Source organism: Microtus pennsylvanicus, chromosome 11 (genome assembly GCF_037038515.1).
Source record: "Microtus pennsylvanicus isolate mMicPen1 chromosome 11, mMicPen1.hap1, whole genome shotgun sequence".
In the NCBI taxonomy this organism is placed as follows: domain Eukaryota; kingdom Metazoa; phylum Chordata; class Mammalia; order Rodentia; family Cricetidae; genus Microtus; species Microtus pennsylvanicus.
The window spans coordinates 47,280,020-47,305,628 of NC_134589.1; the positions used below are offsets into that span (position 1 = coordinate 47,280,020).

The following is a 25,609-nucleotide window of genomic DNA, read 5'->3' on the forward strand; positions in this document are numbered from 1 at the left end:
CTTATTACTTAGCTTCTCTAGGATCATGAACTATAGGCTCAATGTCCTTTGTTTATAGTTAGTGTCCACTTATGAGTGAGTATATATCATATTAATCTTTTTGGGTCTGGTTACCTCACTCAGGATAGTGTTTTCTAATTCCATCCATTTGCATGCAAATTTCAAGATATCATTGTTTTTTAATGCTGAGTAGTACTCTAATGTGTAAATGTGCTATATTATGAGAAACAAGACATGGAAGAAAGATGTTGGAAGAGAGAGGAGGTAATTTCTCTTGGGATTTTTTGAGCCTTTGATGCCTGTTAAAAAGACCAAAGAAGATTATTCATTAGCAATGAGGTAGTGAATTCTATATGTTAGACTGACTATATGTATAATTCTATATGTCTGACTTTTAAATGATACTCTAGCAATCAAAGTGTTAGTGTATATTTTGGGACTTTCCTAGAATTATGAGGATTGTGTGTACAAAATTCTTCAAGAAAATTCAGAGAATAAAACTATAGGATGGGCTGAACTACAGTTGTCTAGAATAAGAAGGCAGGTAGGAAATAGATATGTCAATACATTTTGTGTATCAGAAGCAATTAGGAGTCATTAGGCAATACTAGACTATTAGGACATGCTAAAGCAATGTTAAGAAAAGCAATTCATGCCTGTAATTATTGAACGTATTTTGATGTAGAGATTGCAATTATTTTGGTGAGAGTAAGATTAACTGCTGTAGAACTTGCAAAATGCCATGTAACAGAATGTTTGTTTTTCTTATGTATTGGAGATAGATTGGTGGGTTTCAGCAGCGTACACCATCTCTTACCAAGGACAAGTGAAAAAGTTAAGCTATCAAGATTATTACATAGTATAGTGAAGCAAAAATTATAAAAATTAAAGAATATAAAAACTAAAGAAAATTAATTCAAAAGTAAAGAAATGAGAAAAGACTAGAATTGGCTTATGATCTCATACATATTGAAACATTAAGAGATTACATTACTTTTAATTATTTTTCTTAGAGTCTTTGGAGGCATCATGAGTCGAAACAACCAAAGTGTCATCTCCCAGTTCCTCCTCCTGGGCCTGCCTATCCCCCCAGAGCACCAGCACCTGTTCTATGCCCTGTTCCTGGCCATGTACCTCACCACTGTCCTGGGGAACCTCATCATCATCATCCTCATTCTACTGGACTCCCACCTGCACACACCCATGTACTTGTTTCTCAGCAACTTGTCCTTCTCTGACCTGTGCTTTTCCTCAGTCACAATGCCCAAATTGCTGCAGAACATGCAGAGCCAGGACCTAACCATCCCCTATGTGGATTGCCTGACACAAATGTACTTTTTAATGGCTTTTGGAGATATGGAGAGCTTGCTTCTAGTGGCCATGGCCTATGACCGCTATGTGGCCATCTGCTTCCCTCTCCATTACACCAGCATCATGAACCCCAAGTTCTGTGCTAGTTTATTGATGCCATTGTGGATGCTGACCATATTTGATTCCATGATGCACACCCTACTTGTGGCTAGATTGTCTTTTTGTGAGAACAATGTGATCCCCCACTTCTTCTGTGACATATCTGCACTGCTCAAGTTGGCCTGCTCTGACACTTCTGTTAATGAGCTGATGATATTTATCACGGGAGGGCCCATCATTATTGTACCCTTCTTACTCATTGTTATGTCTTATGCAAGGATTGTCTCCTCCATTCTCAAGGTTTCTTCTGCCAAGGGCATCCACAAGGTCTTTTCCACTTGTGGTTCCCACCTGTCTGTAGTGTCTCTGTTCTATGGTACAATTTTTGGTCTCTATTTCTGTCCATCAGCTAACAACTCAACTGTGAAAGAGACTACCATGGCTATGATGTTCACAGTGGTGACTCCTATGCTTAACCCTTTTATCTACAGCCTGAGGAACAGAGACATAAAGCAGGCTCTAATAAGAGTTATCTGCAATAGGAAAATCTCTTTGTAATGATAGCATGCGAAATTTTTATCTATTTTATGACATAAATATAGTAGTATTAACATTTAATATTAGATATTGTCCTTCATTATGTACAGGAAAGGGCATGCCATGCAACTGTTCAATTAAAAAAAAGCAGAAGTTTAGTAAAGTAGTCAAGAGAGGAAGGAATGCCTTTGATATCTGTCTACATCTTTCTCTTCACCAGCATTTGCTCCAGGTACTTCCCGGAATAGAAAGGCACAGGTGCTATGAAGTGGGAAAGGGAAAACCAGAGGGAGGATTTTATCTGGGGAGTGAAGAGGATAACATCGAGAAAGAGGGATGAAACAGAGATAAATTATACTCAGGATGCTTGAAAAGGCCGTAGGCAAGCACCTTAGTTCTTGACCATATTTATAAATAAGTACAGTGTATATGAGTGTGTATATATATTTTTAAAATATAGTTTTGCATAATTGTATGATAATGTTCCTCACTAGAATCACAGACTACCTAGCAAAAATTCCAATGCTAGACATGGGGAACCCCTATTCAAGTTGTTGATTAACTGAGGGCAAGAGGCTCCCAAAACAATACAGGCTATTACCTTTGTCCTTAGTTTTTTTCCTAGACCTTGAAGGTAAGATCCCATCGCTGAAGAAACCACATATTTCAGACATAAGACTTGGAAGAACTGAGCTAGAACTGATTCAGAATCCCCCTCCTTGGGTACTAGCTCTTGTAGGATTGGAAGGTGCTGTACAGGTGCTGGGGGAGAACGGCAATCAATAGTCTTACTCCACTAAAAGTTTGTGAACCTCTACAATGGGAAGCAACCCAATGTGTCCTAGTGGTGCGATAGTGACACTTTTATCCCGAGAGTAACCAACAGTTCTTTAATTACATAAACGTTTTTATTAATAGGAAGGAATTCAAGCCTGGCTCCTGAAAACCTAGCCAGTCATAGGAACTAAAGGCAATCCAATACTGTCATCTTAAAAAAAATTCTTTTAACTTTTTTGATTTTTCATGGATTTTATATCATGCATCCTGATCCCACTTATCTCTCCATCTCCTCACATCTGCCCTTCCAATCCCCCCTAAAAAAACCAAAATTTAACAGAAAAACTAAAACTAAAACCAAGCAGAAAAAAGGGAGAAGACTCTCATTGTGGAAGCTGTAGTGTGACGGGCTGAGCCACACGGTTTACCCTTTAGTCTACTCATCTTGTAAGTGTTCATTGCTGGGTCATTGCTCTTCTTTGAGGTCTCCGGCTTCTGCTACACTAATGATACTGGGCTCTTACTGGGGCTCCTCTTGGATATCCTACTATTGTCTTGTGTCATGGAGATCCTGCAATTTTGGATCTATAGTTTGGTCCCCTTTACATGCTCCAGCAGTTCATGGATGAGGTGGGTGTTGGGGTGGGCTAACTCATAGCCCTAGTTCTGGGTCTGGGTGGTAGCCTGGTTGGTCAGCCCTAGCTTTCCCTTATGGCCGCTACCCAGATGAGCTCTCCAGCACTGCCTCCGCTAGTTCACTCAGTGCAGCTCGAAGCAAGGCGCAGTCCCAGTTCTCTTTCTCTCACCATTTTGGCTCATCCACACTCATACCACCAGGGCCAGCTCTACTGTTTGCCCAGGTGAGGTGCAGGGCCCTTCCTCCCAGTTGCTGTAGGTGCATAGATGCCCGGGGGGGGGGGGGAGGAGTATCAGCACTGCTGCTCTCACACCCTCAGGGCTGACTCCTGGAAGCTCTGACAACAGGCTCAACTCTAATCTCTTGTTTGTTGCAGTTGGTGAGGGGCAAGGCTGGTGCTCCCACTCCCCTGACTCTGGGGCCAGCTTTCTCAGCCACTGCAGGTGGTAATGGATACAGTGAGGAGGGGGAAGGCATCTTTTTCTCATCCACTCCACCCTATATCAGAGGTGGGCAGTGTCAGCTTTCCTCTCACTCCCTCGGGGCTAACTCACCTGTATCCCTGACAACAGGGTCAGCTCTAGTGTGATCCCAGGTAAAGTGTAGGCTAGTGGTGAGGGGTGGGATCATTTTTTTTCTAAGAGTGGGGAGCAACTCTTCCCTGAGTAGCAGGACCAGGTATCCTGATATAGTATACAGAGAAGGGCAGGGCCAGCTATCCCAGGACCAGTGAAGGGCAGGGCCAGCTTAAAATAGCACTCAGATTTCAACAGGCATGGTTCCTATGCCCCTTTGTGGTAACACAGGCCATAGACATCAACACAGACCCCAGCTGCAGCAGGGCCATAGACCCAGATAAAACTATTGGCAGCAGGTAAGGCCGGGATGTCACTATGGCCCTGGTGTCAGCTCAAGTCACCTAGATCTGGATTTCCCCGAAGGCAACATGGCCTTCAGACACTGACATGGTTGACCAGATCCCAGTCATCTTCATGGTCCTAGGTGGCAACAAGAGTCATGGACTTGGATGTCAACTCAGACTGTGGCTAGTATAGGGCTGTGGACCCAGACATGGCCCTCAGCAGTAGCGCTGGCCCAATGACATTATAACCCCAGATGACACTGCAGGCCACTCAGATCAGCATGGGCCTGTCAGCAGCATATCCATTGGACACTCACATGGCCAGAGGTTACAGACTAGGCCCTGGGTTTCTGCATGACCTTTAGTGGCAACATGGGCCACAGACATCAACACAAACCCTGTCTGTGGTAGGATTATGGATCTAGACATGGACCTCAGTAGCAGTCCAAGCCTGGGTGTCAGTATGACTCCAGATGACAGCACTGGCAACTCAGATTAACATGATCCCCAAGGTAGCATAGCCCATGGATACCAACATGGCCCCAGGTGGCAGCCTAGAATACAAGCCTCTACATTGCCCTCAGTGGTGATAAGAGCCATATTCATCCAAGACTTGGCCATTAGTAATAAGGCCCAAATATCACCTTGGAATTGAATGGATAGCATGCCATTCACATCAGCCTGTTCCTCATCACCCCCACCTCTTCAGATCCACCTTTCTTCCCAGTCTATTAAACATTCTGCCTCTATCTCTCTTCCATTTTCCCACCCTGTGCTTGTTCACCATAATTGTTCCTGACTGCCTGGTGCTGGTTGAGTCTTGCCTATACCAGACACCAGGCACCAGGCATGGCACAGAGCTGTTGCCCCGTTTCTTTAAACAGAATAGTTAATTGTATTCTAAATGCTTATCCTTATACACAAAAGTAATTGTAGCTTATCAGGTCTTATCAAAGAAGCTTTTTATTTTGGCAACTGATGAAAACTCTTACAGAGATTTAAAAATGGTCAAAATTCAGAGAACTTGTGACTGTTGTGTGTCCACAGTCCCAATTGCTCCATCTTCCATGCAACCACTATACCAAGGGCATGGCACCATCTTGGAAGAAGGGACAAAAAGTTTAAAAAACCAAAATTTCAGTACCTTGTTGCAAGATACTGTCTTCTGGACATGACGGGAAAGCAGCACCCATGAACTCTCAACCCCTCAGTAAATTTAAAATACATCAGAAATCATGTTTATTTAATAAAATGGCAATAATGGCTTCTGTGTGAAGGAGAACCAGTTTTCTTCAGGGTCTAGTTCCCTGATATGTTACCCAATGCAAAGTGGTCATCCCCAAACACATATGCATACTAGCAACACTAGATATAGTATAGTGTTGTGTATGTGTGAAACAATAATAATTAAAGAAGAATTGGTGATAAATTTTAAAGGGAGTAGGGAGACAAGGGAAGAGTTAGAGAAAGAAAGTTAGAAGTAGAAATGATGTGAACACAATACTTATGCATACAATTCTCTAAAAATCAAGAGAAAACAGACATAAACAAAGAAGTCAAAGACCTCTATCATAAATCCTTTAGAAGACTGAAAATAGAAATTGCAAAAAGACACAAGTAGACAGAAAGACCTCCCATGCTCATGAGTTGAAAGAATTAATATTGAGAAAATGGATGTCTTACTGAAAGCAATATACAGATTCATTACAACCCCTGCAAAATCTGCTGATACTCCACACTGAAATAAAAAAGAAATAGCATTTATATGGGAACACAGAAAATTTGGATATCCAAGTAAATCAGTGCATTCTTCAAAAATAATAGTAAATAAACATGATTGAGGAAACCACCATCCCTAGTTTCTGCTACATTTCAGAGTTATGCCAGCAATAACAGCATCAACAGAGCAGTACAAAGGTCTGCGTATAAACCCCTGAAGATACAGACACCTAATATTTGACAAAGATTCCAAAAATGCTTACAAGGAGACAAGAAGCTGTAATAAATGGTGCTGAGGAACTTAATATCTACATGTGGAAGAATGAAAGTAGCTCCCACTTCTTTAATATGATACAAATTAAATCAACCCAGTCATAAAACCTTCGACCTACATTTTGTCCTGCCTTCAAGATGTGCTGGGGTAAAGGTGGCACAGAAATTGTGTGAATGGCCAGTTAATAAATGGTCCAGCTTGAGACCCATATCATGAGAGGGAACTTACTCCTGAAACAGTCTGAAGATCATGACCTAGAGCCTGGAGACCCTAGAGATTTAGAATAGAGCCAAACATGAATGACAACATACATAGTCAATGAAATGATTCCTAATGATATTCTACTATACGCATAGATTGGTGCCTAGCCCAATTATCATTAGATATACTTCTCTCAGCAACTGATGGAAACAGTTGCAGAGACCCACGTCCAGACTTGAGGCACAGCTTAGGGAATCCTCTGAAGAGAGGGAGGAAGGATTGTGGGAGCCAGAAGGGTCAAGGATACCACAAGAAAACCTACAGAATCTAACAGAGTCCCTAAGAGTTCAACTCTTAAGAAACCCCTCTCACGGTTCAATTAAAGACACCACAGTAAGTGAAAGGGACTAAAGTCAGGAGGTTAGAATCCTAGGGTTACGAAGTCTACTCACAATAGCTTCTGTCTACCCATGTTTCTTTATTCTTCTCTGTAGATGGACACTATCAAGTAGTCCCACACTAGCTCAGAATTGAGCATAATAAAGGGTTCTTTATGTAGGGGTAGACTCACAGATCACAGTCCTCTGCATGCGAGGGGAACAGGAACTGAATCCAGCAGCCAAGAGAGAGAGAGGTCACACAAACTTTACGTCTACATTTATAGTACAAGAGACCATGCCCAAGTGGCCTGGTATTTTAAGGGTCTTGGCTGAAGGAGTTCCCACCGCATTCTATCTTTTGTTACAAATGTTCCCAGTAATATGGGACCAACGTAAACACTCTGCATGTGGGAGAGAGTTGTATAGCTTGGTCTATCGAAGGGGCCCCTGGCAGTAGGACCAGGATCTATGCTTCATGCCTTCTCTATGATGGGATGCCATGCTCAGGCTTAATGCAGCAGAGAGGGGCTCGGTCCAGCCTCAACTTGATGGGCCAGGCATTGTTGACTCTCCTTGGGAGCCCTTACCCTTTGGGAGAAGTAGATGGGGATGAGTTGGGGGAGGCAAGGGATTGTGGGAGTTTAGGTGGGAGGGACAACTGAGGTTGGAATGGAAAATGAAATTTTTAAAAAATAATAAATAAAAAACAACCAAATAAATAAATAAATCTAAATGGATCAAAGATGAACATTAGGCTTGAAACGCTGAAAATGTTCTTTTAGAGGACAGAGCAGGAAAAAGGTACAAGAGATGAGACTATGTACAGACACTCTGAAGTTTTCTCCAATTGCTCAGTAACTAATGACAACAGTCAATAAATGTGATACCAAGAAACAAAAAAGCTTCAGCACAACAAAGGAAAGAATGATCTGAATGAAGAAATAGCCTTTAAAATGTGAGAAAATCTTTGGTAGGTGCACATCTGACAGAAGATAAATATCCAGAATATACAAAGAACTCAAAATCTAAAGAACAAGAAAACAAGAAACCCAATAAAAATGGGCAGAAGAAACTACATGGAGGGTTCTGAAAAGCCGTGCATATGGCCAAAATACACCCTTTAAAGTACTCAACATCCCTCATGACCAGGGCAATAAAAATGAAAACTACTTTGAGATTCAATTCCACTCCAGTAAGAAAGGCCATCATCAAGAAAACAAATATCACTAAACATTGGCAAGGGACCCTTATTCCCTATTGCTCTTGACAGCAGTGCATACAGTTGCAGCCAATATGAGAATCACTATGGGGGTTTCTTAATAAAACCCATAATAGAATTACCATATTCTCTAGTACTCATGATCGTATGTCCTAAGTATTCACATCCTCTCTAGGGATACTTGCATGCCTGTGTTCATTGATGCTCTGCTTCCCATAGCAAGGAAATTGAATCTTCTTAGATGTTTATTGGTGACGAATGAAAAGTAAAAATATGGACCCATGTATAATGGATTTTATTTAGGTGTGAGTTGTCTTGTAGCTGCATCTGTGGGGCCAACTAATCAGGGTTTGTGAAGACATGAATTTTGGAGAAAAATGAATAGTTATCATTTTACTAAACCAACATAATTCCGATCAGTAATTTGAAAAAGATTTTCTTTATTTTATGTATATAAGAATTTTTGCATATATATATATGTAAATAGTTTAACAAATGCATGCCCGGTACCTTTAGAGGACAGAAGAGGATATTGGATCTCTTTGAATTAGAATTGCAAATGGTTGTGAGCTGCCCCATTGGTGCTGAGAAAGGAATCTGTATCCTTTGCAGGAGCAGGAAATACTTTCAACCACTGAGCCATCTCTCCAGCCATATTGATAATTGTTGTATATTTATATTTATGTGGGCTTGTGTATAGAGGAAAGAACACTGAAGAATGACTCATAAGAGGGGAAAACAGAATACAATACATGTGTTATAAAAATATAAGAGTTAAAGTCGGGCGGTGGTGGGGCACGCCTTTAATCCCAGCACTTGGGAGGCAGAGGCAGGCGGATCTCTGTGAGTTCGAGGCCAGCCTGGTCTAGAAGAGCTAGTTCCAGGACAGGAACCAAAAAGCTATGAAGAAACCCTGTCTCAAAAAATCAAAAAAAAAATTATAAGTTAATACTGAATTGCAGCAAGTTTAATGGGCAGAGAAATGGGTTAAAGAAAGGGTTGAGCAGATATCAACAAAACTAAATGTAAATGAAAATGCCAAATGGAATCCAATCACCTTATAGGCTGTTATAAATAAGAATAGTTTTTATTTTAAAATAAGTTTAAAATAAAAAAGGGAAAAAACCCTCTAATATTCACTTACTATAAGACTAGATCCATACCTACAAGAATTGATTTGAACAAATGCTTGTACATTAACATTCACAGACACTATACTTATCATTGTACCCAAGTGGAAAGACTCACCAACCAATGATTAAGTAAATTATCAAGCGTATATGTACAATGCCATATTAATGAGCAATAAAGCAATTATTGGCACATAGAACTACACAGACATACCTTGAAACCATACTAATGGAGAAAAACCAGCCATGAAGAGCTTATATTCATATGAAATATGAAGAATAGAAAATCTGTACAAACATAAAGTACAGTGGAATTGCATGCAGATGGTTGAGGTAAGCATATGTGTGAATTGGCACAGGAGTTCTTTGGGGAATTAAGGGTTCTAAAATTTAATGTAGATTGTTTTGAATAACATGAAATACTAAGGCTATTTAATTCTATTTATGTAAGTGAACATCACAGTACTCAGGGCTGATGGAACTGGAACTTGAGCCTATTATCCAACCACTTTTGCATCTCATATGAACCAGAACACTGAGAGTAGATGCATCATTTTTCTTGGAGAAACTGAAACCAATTGATTCACAATCATAGTAGATATAATTAAGGTTTTCATGGAGAGGTACAAAGTTAAAATGTGTGAACAGCCATAGGAAAATGAACTGCTTTTCTGTTGGCTCGAGGAAACATTAAAAATGCTATCTGTTTGCCGTGTTCTTATCTCCTTACATATCTGCACACAGAGTAAGTTAGCTAATGAGTTTTCAATTTTTCTAAAATGTTGTGTATATAAGTCCTTTTGCAAGTATTCATGTTGAATTGAGATGCTGTCCTTGGAAGCCTTCCAAGCATTTGTGGTTTTCTATTGTCACACTCCACATAAAAACTACTGTTGGATTGGCTGGAGAGATGGCTTGGCCTCAACCAAAGACTAGGCTCTCAACCCAAAGTATAAAAACTACTAATGAATTTTTTGTGTAAATATTTGTTATATCAGATACTTTAAGTTATTAATAATCAGAATAACTTCTGATAATTTCATGAGGTTTTTCCAATTACCTTCCTTTACCTCTTCCCTAACAAAATGGGGTTCAGTCAAATTAAAGCCATGTTCATTGCCTGAACAGACAAGGAATATGCATCTTCCTATGCTCTTTTGGCTTTGCTGCTGCTATTTGTTTGTTTTGTTTGTTGCTGTTCTTTAAATTCTGCCTTTCTGTATGTGTAGAGGGAGTGATCGATGACTATAATTGGTCTCCACTAGAGATTCCTGGGGTAAATTGGTCCTCCAAAGGTCCTGGATAATTACTGTGTCTTTAAGGAGTTATACAGAATCTGGACTCCTCTGGGGTACAGTGCCCCTAAGGCCCAGGGATGGCAGCAGGGGTTGAGAGTAGGAATGGTCCAGAGAGGCCATGAGTACAGGGGCCAGTAGTTTCTGTGACTGCAAATAAAAGATAAGCAGGGTTTTGAACCAGAAACTTTGCCTCAACCTCAGCAGAGCTAAGTAAATTGTCAGGAAAATAAGATGGTATCTTGTTGTTAATCCACATGAATTTCTGTCATAAACCTAAATTTTTTTATGGGAGACTGGAGAGGAAGGGGATTGGGAAGCACTTTGGGAGACAATGAAGTGGAGGCATAAAATTCACTTGAGGCTTTTGAGTTTCTGATGTCTGTCATAGATGCAACGGAGGGAAGATGATTAGTTATCAGTGGAGCAGAAATCTGTATGTTACAGAGACATGCATGCCTGAGTTTGAAATGAGAATCTAAAGCAATGGGGTATATGTAATGGGGTATATTTTCTTAAAACTTATATAAAATTATGATGCAAAAGTTTATCTAAATTCTTCAAGAACATCAATATACAGATTAACATAGAACAAGTTATAAACAAACAGTTACACAAGGTGAACAGGCAGCATGATAAAGAAGCATTAGTGCGTTTTATATCTAGAAGAAAAGGCACAGAAAAGTCTAGGAAAGGATGGGATTTTAAATATTGTTAAGTAGAAGTTGAGAAAAGTCATGTGTGGTTTTAATGGTTAGAGATATTTGGAATTTTGATTTTTTTTGAGAATACAATTACTATGATTACCATTGGATTCATTGTTATAAATATATATATTTAATATATGTTCATTTTTATTTTGAGTTTTAAGAAACATGATATTTTCTCATTAGGATACTAGAGATGAAAAATGATAATGAACAACCAGACTACCATCTCCAAGTTCCTCCTCCTGTGATGTAGGAGTCTTCTGTTTTGTGTTGATTTCATTGGTTAAATAAAGAAACTGCCTTGGCCCTTTAATAGGACAGAAAATTAGGTAGGCAGAGTAAACAGAACAGAATGCTGGGAGAAAGAAGCCGAGTCAGGCAGTTGCCATGATTCTCCCACCCGACACAGACGCAGGTTAAGATCTTTCCTGGTAAGTCACACCTCGTGGTGCTACACAGATTATTAAATATGGGTTAAAGCAAGATGTGAGAATTAGCCAATAAGAGGCTGGAACTAATGGGCCAAGTAGTGTTTAAAAGAATACAGTTTCCATGTCATTATTTCGGGTAAAGCTAGCCGGTGGTTGGGAGCCCTCCCGAGCAGCGGGAAGCAGCCTGCTGCTCTTACTACACTCCTGGGCCTGTCCATCCCCCCAGAGCACCAGCACCTGTTCTATGCCCTGTTTCTGGCCATGTACCTCACCACCACCCTGGGGAACCTCATCATCATCCTCATTCTACTGGATTCCCATCTGCACACACCCATGTCCTTGTTTCTCAGCAACTTGTCCTTCTCTGACCTGTGCTTTTCCTCTGTCACAATGCCCAAATTGCTGCAGAACATACAGAGCCAGGACCAAACCATTCCCTATGTGGGTTGCCTGACACAAATGTACTTTTTATTAGCCTTTGGAGACAGGAAGAGTTTCCATTTTATGGTCTATGCTTCCTATGTGGTCATCTGTTTTCCCCTTCAATACACCAGTATCATGAGTTCCAAGCTTTGTGTGTGTGTGTGTGTGCTCTGCTGGTTACTTACCATGCTGTATTCCATGTTGCACACTCACTTCTGCCTAGATTGTCATTCTGTAAAGACAATATGATCCCTTAGTTTTTTTGTGACATAAATGCCCTGCTCAAGTTGGTCTGTCCTGACATTCATATTAACATATAAATTATAATCAATACATGAGGAACTATATTAAATGGTCACAGCATTAGGAAGGTTGAGAACAATTTTATTAGAGAATTGAAGGAAATGAAAAGGATGCACATAAGAAATAAGTCAGGCCGGGCGGTGGTGATGCATGCCTTTAATCCCAGCACTTGGGAGGCAGAGGCAGGTGGATCTCTGTGAGTTCGAGGCCAGCCTGGTCTACAAGAGCTAGTTCCAGGACAGGAAACAAAAAGCTACGGAGAAACCCTGTCTCAAAAATCCAAAAAAAAAAAAAAAGAAAGAAATAAGTCAGCCAGATGGATGATGGTGGTATACGCCTTTAATCTCAGCAATTGGGAGGCAGGCAGATCTCTGTGAGTTTGAGGCCAGCCTTGTCTACAAAGGGACATCCAGGACAACCAAGTCTATACAGAGAAACTCATTTTGATATAACAAAATAAAACATACAAACAACAAAAGAAGTTAAAGTATCTTTATTTGAAGATATTCTATACATAAAAGACTTTAAAGACCCCACTAGAAAAGTCTTAGAACAGATAAACATCTTCTATAAAGTGCCAGGATACAAAATAAGCATCACAAAAGCCAGTAGCCTTGCAATAGCCAAATAGCAACCATACTAAGGAAGAATGATGGCAATAATACATATTCACAATTGTCACCAAAAATAATACATTAGAAGTAACCTAAACAAGGCTGCTTTTTAGGCCTGTTCTTCAAATTATGAGTCCTTTTTGCTTTCCTGGTTCTTGAGGTTATGTGTTCAAATTTAAATATTAATTTAAATAGAGCCAGGATATACAAATAAGAAAAAATATGTAGCATTTGTCTTTCTGGGTCTTGGGTAACAACACTGTAATATTTTCTAGTTCCATCCATTTATCTACAAGTTTCATTGTCTTTGTAGCTGAATAGAATTGTGTGTCTCTGCACCACATTTTCATTGTTTTTCTATCAGTCGAAAGACACCTTGGCTACATTCCTTTCCAGCTATAGTGAATAAAGATGCTAGTGTCATGGTTTGAAAGAAAATAGTCCCCATAGACTCACAGGGAGTGACACTATTAAGAGGTGTGGCCTTGCTGGAGGATGTGTATCACTGGGGGTGGAATTTGAGGTTTTAAAAGTTCAAACCAGACATAGTGGCTTATAAAATCTCTTCCCACTGCCTGAGGATCCAGATGTTGAACTCCCAGCTCTTTTCTAGCACCCTATTTAGCTTTTATTCCCTGACCATTATCCATAAAAATGTATTAATCAGTATGGGCATTTCCTAATAAAATACAAAATAGTATAATCATATTATCTAGAACTCATAAAAATATGCTGTAAGTACTCAATCCTCTCCAGAGATACATGCATGCCTATGTTTATTGATGCTCTGTCTCTCATAGCAAAGAAATTGAACCATCTTAGATGTGTATAGCTGATGAATGAAAAGTGAAAAATGGACCGATATACAGTGAAATTTTATTCATGGATAGAGTTGTATTGTAGATGTATTTGTGGTGCCAACTACCCATGGCATGTGAAGTCATAGATCTTGGAGAAGGACCTGTAACCACCATTTTACCAAGCCAGCATAGTTCAAATTACTGGTTCAAAAAATATTTTGCTTTTATTTGATGCATACAAGTGGTTTGGTCTAAACATATGTAAATAGTGCAGCACACACATGCCTGCACACAGAGGTAAGAAGAAGGTATGAATCTCTGGAATTGGAATTACAAATGGTTGTGAGCTGCCCCATTGGTGCTGGGAAAGGAAAATATATCCTCTGCAGGGTCAGGAAGTACTCATAACCACTGAGCCATCTCTCTAGCTCCATTAGTAATTTTTATACATTTGTATTTGTATAGGATTTTGTATAGAGAGTAGAACACTAAAAACGCAACCCATGAGAGGGGGAAATGTAAGCCTTAAGAGAGAGATATAGAAGGAAAACAGAATACATGTGATATGAAAATGCATGAGAAAATACTAAATTGTAGTAAACGTAAAGCAGAGATTGGAGGGCAGAGAGATGGGGTAAAGAATGCACTGAATGAATACTTAACAAAACTAAATATAATGAAAATGCCACAAGGAATCCAACTACCTTGTGGGGTAATTCAAATAAGGATAGTTGTTAATTTAAAATAAGCTAAAAATTAAAAGGGCAAAAAACCTTTTAATGTAGAATTATTATATAATAAGATGCATAATTGATTCAAACAAATGATTGTACACTAACATTCACATAAATGTTACCTATCATTGATCCAAAGCAGAAAGACCTGTCAACCAATGATTAAGTAAATAACCAATACATATCTGTACAATGATGTATTATTTGGTAACTAAAAATCAATTATTGGCACATTCAACTACACAAACATACCTTGAGAACATTATAATAGGAAGACTCCAACCATGGAGAGCTTATATTCACATAAAATATGAAAAACAGGGCAATCTATAAGAACATAAAGTAGTATGGAAGTGCATGTGGCTGGTTGGAGGTAAAGCGTATGTGTGAATGGGCACAGCACTTCTTTGGGTGATTATGGGTTCTAAAATACATTATAGATTGCTTTAAATGAATTGAAAATACTAAAGCTATTTAATTATCCTTATATAAGTGAACATCACAGTCTTTAGGATGATCAAATTAGAACTTGAGCTCATCATCCAACCAATTTGACTTCTCAGGTCAACCAAAATACAGAGAGTAGACATATCATTCTTCTTGGAGTAACTGAAACCAACTGATTAGCAAGCAAAATGTGATTGCTGCCAGAGTAGGATTGTGTCTAAAATTCTGGATATGTCTTTCTATCTCAGGCACTACTTCCACATTCAAAACAATAGTTTGTAATCTCTAAGAACCCAGCAAAGGTTAGACCAATAAGGATCAAGATTCCCTGGGGTAGAAAGTTTGTGTTTCATTATTATACAGAACTTCATTCAACAAATGATTGCCAAGTTTAAGACTATCCTGAAGGAAGGAATTAAATGCCACCTATGTCTTCATGATTAATGGAGAACTCATAGAACATGGCATTAGGAAAGTGATATCACATATATGGAGAGGGATTGGGGTAATGGTGGTAGTAGGCACAATTAAGGTTTTCATAGAGAGGTAAAATCTAAAATGAGTGAACATGTGTATGAATGTAGATTGCTTTTCTATTGGCTTAAGGAAGCATTAAGCATGCCCTCTGCTTGCCTTAGGCCTACCCTTTCACATATCGGCTCATATAAAAGTTGATAAATTTAAATTTATCTAGAAGGTTTTGTATATAAGTCCTTTTGCAAGTACTGAGTCATGTTGAATTGTGGTGCTGTCCTTGAAGCCTTCCCAGTATGCATGGTTTTATATAATCTTTTTCTGCTTAAAATATACTATTGGATTGGTTGGCGAGATGGCTTGGCCAGTAAAGGCTAGGCATATAACCAAAAACCATAAAAACTATTGGTAGCTTCTTCTGTAAATTTTTATTTTTTTGTGACACTTTTAAGTCACTAGCAATCAGAATACTTCATGATAATTTGGAGTGGTTTTCAGGTCACCATCCCTCACTTTCTCCACTAGCAAAGTTGGCAACCATCACGTAGAAGCCCCTGTTCATCACCTGAGTAGGCAATGAGTATGTATCTTTACATGCTTTTTGTTCTGTTGTTGCTATTTCTTTGTGTTATTTGTTGTTCTTTAAATTCTACCTTCCCCTATGTGTAGGAGAGAGTATGTCTATAATTGTCTCCACTAGAGATCCCTGAGGTAAATTGGTCTTAGAAAGGTCCTAGGTAATTACTGTGTCTTTAATGAGTTATACAGGATCTGGACTCCTCTGGGGTACTGAGCCCCTAAGGCTCAGGGATGGCAGCAGAGGGATATGAGTGCAGATGGTGAAGGTAGATGGTGAGTAGAGAGCTAAATAGATAGTTCTTGTGCCTGCAAACGAAATAAAAGTAGGCAGGATCTTGGACCAGAAACTTCGACTCAGTCTCAGCAGAACTGGGTATGTTTAGAAAAATAAGTTGATTTCTTATTGTCATTTTAAATGAATTTCCAGTGTTATGTAGGATAGTTTTCAAGGTATAATAACCTTCTTTTCTCGTTTTCACAAGACTTTACCACACTGTGCAAGTATTTGCTTCATGATCATAATATAAATACTTTCATTCTGACAGGTTAATTATAATTGCTCATTATATAATTTTCTCTCAGTTTCACACCATTTCAACACAAGAACAGCACAATAAGATAGAGTTCACTGCTGTAGTGTTGAACAGTTGTTTTCTATACTTTCCCCTGTGGGGTCTTAGTAAACTATGAACAATTCTCTACCCAAGATGATGATCAATTTTATTTGTACAAATTCACAAATCTGTGTTTTCACGGTAACATCTGTGATTGCTTCTAAGTTTAACCCATCAAGGAAAACATTAATATCATATAGATATTCATGTAAAATCTACAATAAAAGCTACTCAATCAAAATCATTACTTCTATAGAAGTAATGTGATATGCATATCCAATGTGATATGCAGGTATACCAAATGCTAGAAACATATCCTTTGGTCTTTCTATGAGCAATTAATTTGAGAACTGTGAACATAACATCTAAAGAAGGTATGAAGTCCATTGGTTAATCAGTGGTAATAGTTGGTGGTGGTTTCTCTGGATTCTGATCTTTGTACACATGCTTATATAACACTAAGGTATTGTTCATTTCATTTACAGAAGAAGACAATCATGGTAGCACATGCCTGTAATCACAGTGCTCAGGAAGCAAAGACAGGAGTGTTACATGTTTGAGTACAGTCTTGAGATTTTTTTGTACTATTAAAGTTGCAGAAATCTGTATCAATTTGAGCAGCAGGTAACAAATATTTTCTGACCAAATTCGTGCATATGACAGATAGTTTTCCTACCTGGATATTAAGAGAGATTGTAAACAACCACACAGAACAAAAGCATATATGATATTTTTGCATGTAATTTACAATTGATGAAAGATAGCTTAAAGCAGTAATCAAAGAAGTAAGTGTTTGGGTTATGTATAGGATGCTAGAGAAAAAGGCTGAATGTCTGACTTAATATAGAGAGGTAGAGTAAGTTGAGCTGTGTATGTGATAAGCAATATCCCTTACATGAAGGATGAACTAGATGACTAGGAAACAGAAGGGAGGAAGTTGATAGGACAGTGAAAGAGAAACTCTAAAATGTGTTTTACCCCTAGCATTGGTGAAGAGAGAATGCAAGCGGCACACGTGAGATAACAAAACAACTTTTGTGTCCCTCATATGATCTGTGTCCTTATATTCACAGAAACAATGATAATATGAAGAATAAATAAGACAAGAGATAATGGAATTCTTCTGTTGTAAATGAAGCACGTTGGAGGAGAAGAGAAGCATCAGGAGACATGAGAACATAGACATGAACTGAATCTGCTTTTGTGATCATGTAAAGACAAGATGTGATCCTGCTACATGGATATATTCACATAAAGGGATAGATAAAATAAGACAACAAAGGGGAGACTCTATATAATTTATGACAGCATTTCAAGGTAAGAAAGAGTGAATAGATCAAAATTTACTGATATCTGGCTCAAACCTGAATTTCATTTAATACACTGTGGGATACTGGAGAAGTAAGAGAATGAGGAATGCTTTGGGAGAAAACAAAGTGAAGACATGGATTTCATTTGGGGTGTTTGAGCTTCTGATGCCTGTTGCACATGCAATGGAGGGAAGATGATTAGTGAATAGTGGAGCAGAAACATGTTTGTTAAAGAAACTTCCATGTCTGTGTTTGAAATGGTAATCTAGGCTTTGGAGTATATGAGGTTTTCCTGAAATTTATGTAAAATTATGACGAGAAAGCTTATCCAAACTCTTCAAGAATATAAATATACAAAATAACAAAGAGAAAATCACAAATGAACAAATAACAGTTGAGCAGGCAGCAGGAGAGAGAAGTAGTGAATTTTAAAAATCTCTGTAGAAATGCATAGATCTGTCTATGTCAGGATGGGATATAAAAAGCAGTTAAGGAGAAGTTAAGAAAAATCATAAATTTCTGTACTGATTACAGACACTTGGAGTTTGAGATTAAAACCACTATGATGACTGTAAGATCCATTGTGGTAGGTCATATATATCTTTAATTCCACAGGATCCTTATATTTTCTCACTAGGACACTGGAGAAGAAAAATGATAACGAGCAACCAAACTGTTGTCTCCAAGTTCTTCCTCCTGGGCCTGCCCATCCCTGCAGAGCACCAGAACCTGTTCTATGCCCTGTTCCTGGCCATGTACCTCATCACTGTCCTGGGGAACCTCATCATCATCATCCTCATTCTACTGGACTCCCATCTGCACACACCCATGTACTTTTTTCTTAGCAACTTGTCCTTCTCTGACCTCTGCTATTCCTCTGTCACAATGCCCAAATTGCTACAAAACATGCAGGGCCGGGACCCATCCATCAGCTATGCAGGTTGTCTGGCACAAATGTACTTTTTAATGGTTTTTGCAGACATGGAGAACTTCCTTCTTCTGGTCATGGCCTATGACCGCTATGTGGCCATCTGCTTCCCACTCCATTACACCAACATCATGAGCCCTAAGCTCTGTGTGTGTCTGGTGGTGCTGTCCTGGGTGCTGACCATGCTGTATTCCATGTTGCACACTGTACTCTTTGCTAGACTGTCATTCTGTGGGGATAACATGATCCCTCAGTTTTTCTGTGACATATCTGCCTTGTTCAAGTTGGCCTGCTCTGACACTTATATTAATGAACTATTGATAATTATCTTGGGAGGGCTCATTATTGGTATCCCATTCTCACTCATCATTGTGTCCTATGTACAAATTGTCTGCTCCATCCTCAAGATTTCATCTGCTCGGGTTATCCACAAGGTCTTCTCCACTTGTGGCTCCCACCTGTCTGTGGTCTCACTGTTCTATGGAACAATTATTGGTCTATACATATGTCCATCAGGTAATAACTCCACTGTGAAGGAGACTGCCATGGCCATGATGTACACAGTGGTGACTCCCATGCTGAATCCCTTTATCTACAGCCTGAGGAACAGAGACATGAAAGAGGCCTTAAGGATGGTTATTTGCAAGAAGAAAATCTCTTTATAAGGCAATGCTGGGACTTTTACTTAAATTTATCTGGTAAATATATTGATAATAATATTAAAAATGTATCCCTACAATGGAACGCACATTCATGAACATACTACGTAATATTTCCTTTTGCAAAGTGCAGTTTTGCAAAGTAGTTCAGTTAGAGAAAGGGAACTTATGGGCTCAGTCATGCCATCCACTGCCTTGTATGTGTGATTGTAGGAAAGCATTAGGTAAAAGCCACTCTTTAAAAATCAGATCTCCACTCCTACATTCCTCTTTAAAATTGAAAATAGATTCTTCTCTCATACAATAAATCCTACTCATCATTCCCCCTCCCTCCACTTCTCATAGCGTATAGCTCCCTCTTACCCTGATCCATCCCCCCTCCTGATGGGGGAGTGTCATATATCAATCTGTTGATTTCATTGGTTAAGCAATAAAGAAACTGCTAGGCCCATTTGATAGGCCCACCCTTAGGTGGGAGGATTAAACAGAACAGAACGCTGGGAGGAAGAGGAAGTGAGGTCAGACTCTGCAGCTCTCCTCTCTGGTGCAGACGCTTCAGAGAGACGCCATGATGCCCCAGCTCCGACCCAGGATGGACTTAGGCTAGAATCTTCCCGGTAAGACCAGTGCTCACAGATTATTAGAGATGGGTTGATCGGGATGTGAGAATTAGCCTAGAAGAGGCTAGATAGGAATGGGCCAAAGCAGTGTTTAAAAGAATACAGCGTCTGTGTAATTATTTCGGGGCACAAGCTAGCCGAGCAGGCGGCTGGGGTGTTGGGGACGCAGCCCCGCCACCCCTTATTACTACACCCTCCATTTCTTCTTCAGAAAAGAGCAGGCCTCTGAGAGGAAATTGTAAAATATTATAAGATACAATAATACAAGTCAAAAACTCTCATATCAAGGCAATCCAATAAGAGCAATGGAGTCTCAAGAACAGGCTAAAGGGTTAGAGATACGCTTGTTCTCAAGCCAACAACCCTAATGTAGAATCAGAGGACTTGGTACAGACCAAAGAGGCCGCTGTACTTGCTATTTCAATCCCTGTAATCCCATATGAGCTTTGCTTAGCTGATTCAGTAGCCCTTGTTTTTTGGGAGTCCTCCATCCCCTCTGATGCTTACAATCTTCCCTCCTGTTCTTCCTCAGCGTTCCCAGGTCTCCAAAAGAAGGGACCTGATAGAGACGTTTAATTTAGACTCTCTCTCTGTATAATATCTGGCTATGAGCCTTTGCACCTGTTCATATCAGCTGCCTGAGAAACCCTATCTGATGAAAACTAGACAAGGAACTGATCTACGAGTATAGCAGAATATCAGTAGGAATCATTGATTATTTTTTTGACCAGTCATGTTTGGTTCTACCCTAGGTCTCTGGGATATGCTGTCTCCCATTCCTGGCCACCCAGGCAGTGTAGGGTGTGGGCTCCCTTTCATGGATTGAGCCTCAAGTTAAGCCAAATTATGATTGGTTACTCCCACAAGTTCTACACCACCATTGCCCCAGCACATCTTGCAGGCAGGACAGATAATAGGTGGAAGTTTTTGTGACTGGGTTGATGTCCAGGTTTCTCTATTTGCAGCTGGCAGACTACCTTCCCATACCAAAGAGCCCAGAATGTGGGGGTGAAGGTTCCAAGCACATGCCAGCTCAACCTCTGGAATTTCAATGAGAGGTATGAATGGTGTCCTCAGCAATGGTACCCCACTGTCAGCTGTCAGAGAGATTACTTCTGTCCCAGTGTCAGCCTGGATTGCTTGGAGATTGCCAAGATGTCCTTGGGCAAATGCTCAACCAAATATAACCCAGTTCCAGCACTGAAAGCCTTACCTGGCTACAGATGATGACCTGTTAAGATCTGCATCCTTCAGTACTGGGAGTCATCATTAGCCTCATAGATTACAGGATGTCTCCACTCTACTAGGTTCCCACACTGCACCCAATTTCCAACTGTCTATCCCAGTACTCTTTCCCTCCATTCTTCCCTGCACTCCCCTGCTCCCATCTCCCCCAACACAGTATACCTGCAGAATCTATTTTATTTCCTCTTTCAATGGAGATCTATGCCCCCCACCCTCAGAACACTCCTCTTTACCTACTTCATCTGGGTTTTTGTATTGTAGCTTGATTATCACTTACATAACAGCTAATATCCACTTAAAAGGTAAATATATGCTATATTTGTCTTTCTGCTTCTGGATTACCTCACCTGGGATGACATTTTCTAGTTGCATCCATGTACATGCAAATTTCATGTAATTTTTTAACAGCTGAGCAATACTCTATTGTGTAAAGATACCTTATTTTCTTTTTACATTCTTCAGTTTACGGATATCTATGTTGTTTCTACTTCCTGTTGAATAAAACCATAATAAACATAGTTGAGCAAGTGTCCTTGTGGTAGAATGGAACATTCTTTGGGTATATGCCCCAGAGTGGTATACCTGGGTCTTGAGGTTGATTGATTCCCCCATTTCCCAAGATTTTATTACTTTATTGAATTTAGATATTGATAGCAGTATAATATTTAAATTAAAGCAAATGATATATTATGACCTAAGGCAGATGCTCCATAGGATTCAAATATCTCAGACACAACCTTTGTCTAATATCTCCTTCTGTTCTTTCTACTGTTGCTGCTGAGTCAACTAGGGTACTACATATTGTAGTAATATATGAGTAGGAAAATGATTATTGATATGTCCTGTACACAGCGTGCAAGCAATTGCCCAAGAATCACCATTTTGTAATAACCTGTTGACTTGCTTGTTAGTAAAAGGTGCACTCATAGTACAGGGTTCTTTACCAAATTATTTCTGACATTCTACCCTGCAAAGCAGCAGCTGCATCCAGCTCTTGATTATAAAAAGGACTGGTATCTGAACGTAGTCAAATATAATCAGAAATGTTACCCTTCTTCCTAAATGACCTTATCTCAGCTTGACAGGCAGAGTTAACATTTTCATACGCCAACTGACTTACAAGTAAAGGTCGAGCTTCAGAGTTCCCTGATGCCTTCCTGCTGTTGTCATTAGCTGGAAAACAAAATCTTGGAATAACTTATTAGGTTCCTGTCTTATTTTGTATAATTCTTCTATTTGTTTTCCAGGGCCAGGCAATTTAATCCAGGTCTTCTTTGACGCAAAACTAAGTTGAGTATACACTACCACATTAAATTTGAACTGATTTTCTGTGTCTCTATAATCACCCTCTCCTGATAACGTCTAAAGTAGTAGGAATATGTTGAGATCTATTAGTATTAGCTGTAATTTCATATTGCTCATGGAATTCTGTTTTTCATAATAAATGATCTCCTCCAGATAAACAAGCTCTAGCCAGTTATTTCCAATCTCCAGAAGGTAAAGCTTCAATTTCCATTGTTTCTAAAACTGCTTGAGTAATGAGCCATTGGTTCTTATTGAGGACAGGCAGATTTTAATTCTTTAAGTTGTTTATAAGGCATAGTTATGTGAACTCTGGCTACATTTTCTTGAGTATCCTGCTGTTCTCTTACTGGGAATACCTTAAATCCTTGAATATCTTCTTCTCTACTGCTGTGCAGGAAGTAGAGATGGGGCAATCAGACTAGGAGAATTCTGGGAAGAGAAAAGGCAGAGAGTTACCCACCAGAAGCAAAGGAAGTAAGATGAGAATTTCTTAATGAGAAAGTCATATGGCATAGCATAGATAAGAATTATAGATTAAGTTGTAAAAGCTAGTTAGCAATAAGCATGAAAAATAGGTGAAACAGTATATAATTAATATTAATCTCTGTGTGCTTATTTGGGACTGAATGGCTGTGGGCTTGGGTGGGACAGAAACTTCTGTCTACTTGTTCAAAGAAAATATTTGTGTGGTAACTGTATACCTGAACCCACAAAACTGCATTTATACATTTCATAGCAGTGAATAATAGAATTCTCAGGGATGGTTTCATCATGACATATAATACAATGTTTTACTAAATTGGAAGTTGAAACAACTTCCATGTATTTTTTTCCTATTCTTTAAGAAATAGCATTTTCATGTCCAAAAGTAAATGTGATTATTGCCTATATTGGCCCACTTAATATAAAAATAATGGAGATGCAGATTCCCTCAGAATAAAAAATTGATTAAAATACAACATCATGAATTTCATCCAACTAATGATTGCTATGTAAAATAAATCATTAGTGAAAAATGTAAAATGTAATTATGGATCTCAGCCATTTCCTCAAATAACAGGGATAGAGATGTCGGCATTAGGCTGTAATATAACAAATAGGGAGAATGGCTGGAAAGATGGTGGTGATGGGTAGCATTAAGATTTTTATTAAAGCTAATGAGACAAAAGTAATCTAATGAATGGAAATATGTGCTTCATTTTCTTTCTTAGCAATTAAACATGATGTGGAAAAGTGTGATTTTTACACATTCCTATCCTGAACATATATTAGTAGATGTAGAAAGTTGGGTCATAGAAGTCTGATCTATGCCAGTAGCACACCCATTCCTCAAAGGCTTGTTAACAGGGAATTGCAAAGTATCCACAGACTGTCAGGTGGCAATCTTTCCAAACGGTGTGCATTTAAAAACTACTTACTAAAAAAATTTATGTTCTAAAAATATTATTTTTTGGCATGTATTTTCTGGTTACTTTTAGAAACTGTTTAAACTCTTCTCTTCGCCCCACAATGAACAGGCAACACTAAGCAAACAAGCTACCCACCCATAAGATTATTCCTAACTCACCTACCCCCAAAGTGTAGTCACAAGTTAGCAGTGACTCTATCAGTCTCCTTTCTTGCAGAGGTCCTGGATAATTACTGCCTGTAATCAGTTACTGAAGCACCTGGACTCCTCTGGGACACAGAGTCTCTTATGTACGGATGCATAGCAGGGGAGGTGTGTGAAATGTAGTGTACACACTGGAGAGCACTGCAGATCTGGTGACATCCAGTGCCCATAGTGAATAAGAAACATAGGATCTCTTATCAGGATTTAGGAGTCACCCTTGCCCATCCAAGACCAGTGATCAGAATGAGCTATTCCCTTGCTGTTCTTCCATGCACAGAAGATAACAAATGAATCTCCTACCTCCACCCTCTTCTCTTCTTTTCCAATCTCCTTTGGTCTCTCACATCAGAAAGGGAATTCATGATCAAAGCAAAAATCCAAGGTTTTGTTTTTCTTTCATTCTTCCGTCTCACAACACCCAATTTCTATGTATACCAAATTTATTAATTCCTATGTACCTTAAACTTCATTTTTTCCTTAATCCATTTACATCCTAACTATTAATACCTTAATGGGCATCATGCGTATCATCTCACTTGGGCCAGGTGGACTGGAGTTCTTTTTCTACATGTGGAGATTTTTTGAACACTTTAATAGAAGACTGTGCATTTGTAAAATATGTTTTTAGAAAGCAATAATCTTGTCTTGACAATGGCCTGGGTTATTTGTGTGTTTTCTTATATTTTGTGCCTTTGGCCTCTACTCAGTTAGATGTAACCCATTTCAGGCACTGAGCTTTCTCTACAAACTGATAGTAAGACCATATTGCTAAAGTTGACATGCACATATCTCATTGAATACGAAGAATTGAGCTGGTACCTAATTAATGTCTAATAAGAGCAAACATCCCCTCACCTCTAAACTCTTTTTCCACCATGGTGACCTGCCTACATGATACTCTGGTGCAAGAGAGGTGCAAAATTTTGGAAGTAAGAAACCATTATCTGATCGGTTTTAAGGTCCACTTTGTGGGATGGCTCCCATGCCTAAAACTCTTTGGATGACCAAGAACCTGGGAACAGATAGGCCATAGGCTATGGGAAAATCAGATACTATTGTTTTGCTAGTGAAATGTAACAATATAATGGCTCTTCATTCCATTATGTTATATCCATAGATCAGTGTCTTTCTCAGCCATCATCATAGAAGCTTCCTCCTGCAGTCAATGGGAACAAACACAGAGGCCCACAACTGGGCAATGTACAGGGGTCGAGAGATCTTGAATCACCCAGTCCTAAATGGGATGATTGCATCAAGCCCCTCTTCTCATGGCTCAGGGAAAATCGTGTAAAAGAAGGAAGAATGATTGTAAGAGTCAGTGAGGATGGAAGACACCAGTGCCTTCTAGACACAACAGGGT

The 25,609-nt window shown here is 39.2% G+C and overlaps 2 protein-coding genes and 1 pseudogene across 2 annotated transcripts; all 3 read left to right on the forward strand.

Moving 5' to 3' along the window:
- The first annotated feature begins 1,029 nt into the window (after nucleotides 1-1,029).
- Nucleotides 1,030-1,968, forward strand: LOC142831923 (olfactory receptor 1468-like). The gene has a single exon (XM_075942345.1). The coding sequence runs from the start codon at nucleotides 1,030-1,032 to the stop codon at nucleotides 1,966-1,968; it is 939 nt and encodes a 312-aa protein (XP_075798460.1).
- Nucleotides 1,969-11,351: 9,383 nt separating this feature from the next.
- Nucleotides 11,352-12,343, forward strand: LOC142831587 (olfactory receptor 1-like; annotated as a pseudogene).
- A 6,191-nt stretch (nucleotides 12,344-18,534) lies between these two features.
- Nucleotides 18,535-19,473, forward strand: LOC142831924 (olfactory receptor 1468-like). The gene has a single exon (XM_075942347.1). It carries the CDS (start codon nucleotides 18,535-18,537, stop codon nucleotides 19,471-19,473), a length of 939 nt encoding a protein of 312 aa, XP_075798462.1.
- The last annotated feature ends 6,136 nt before the right edge of the window (nucleotides 19,474-25,609 follow it).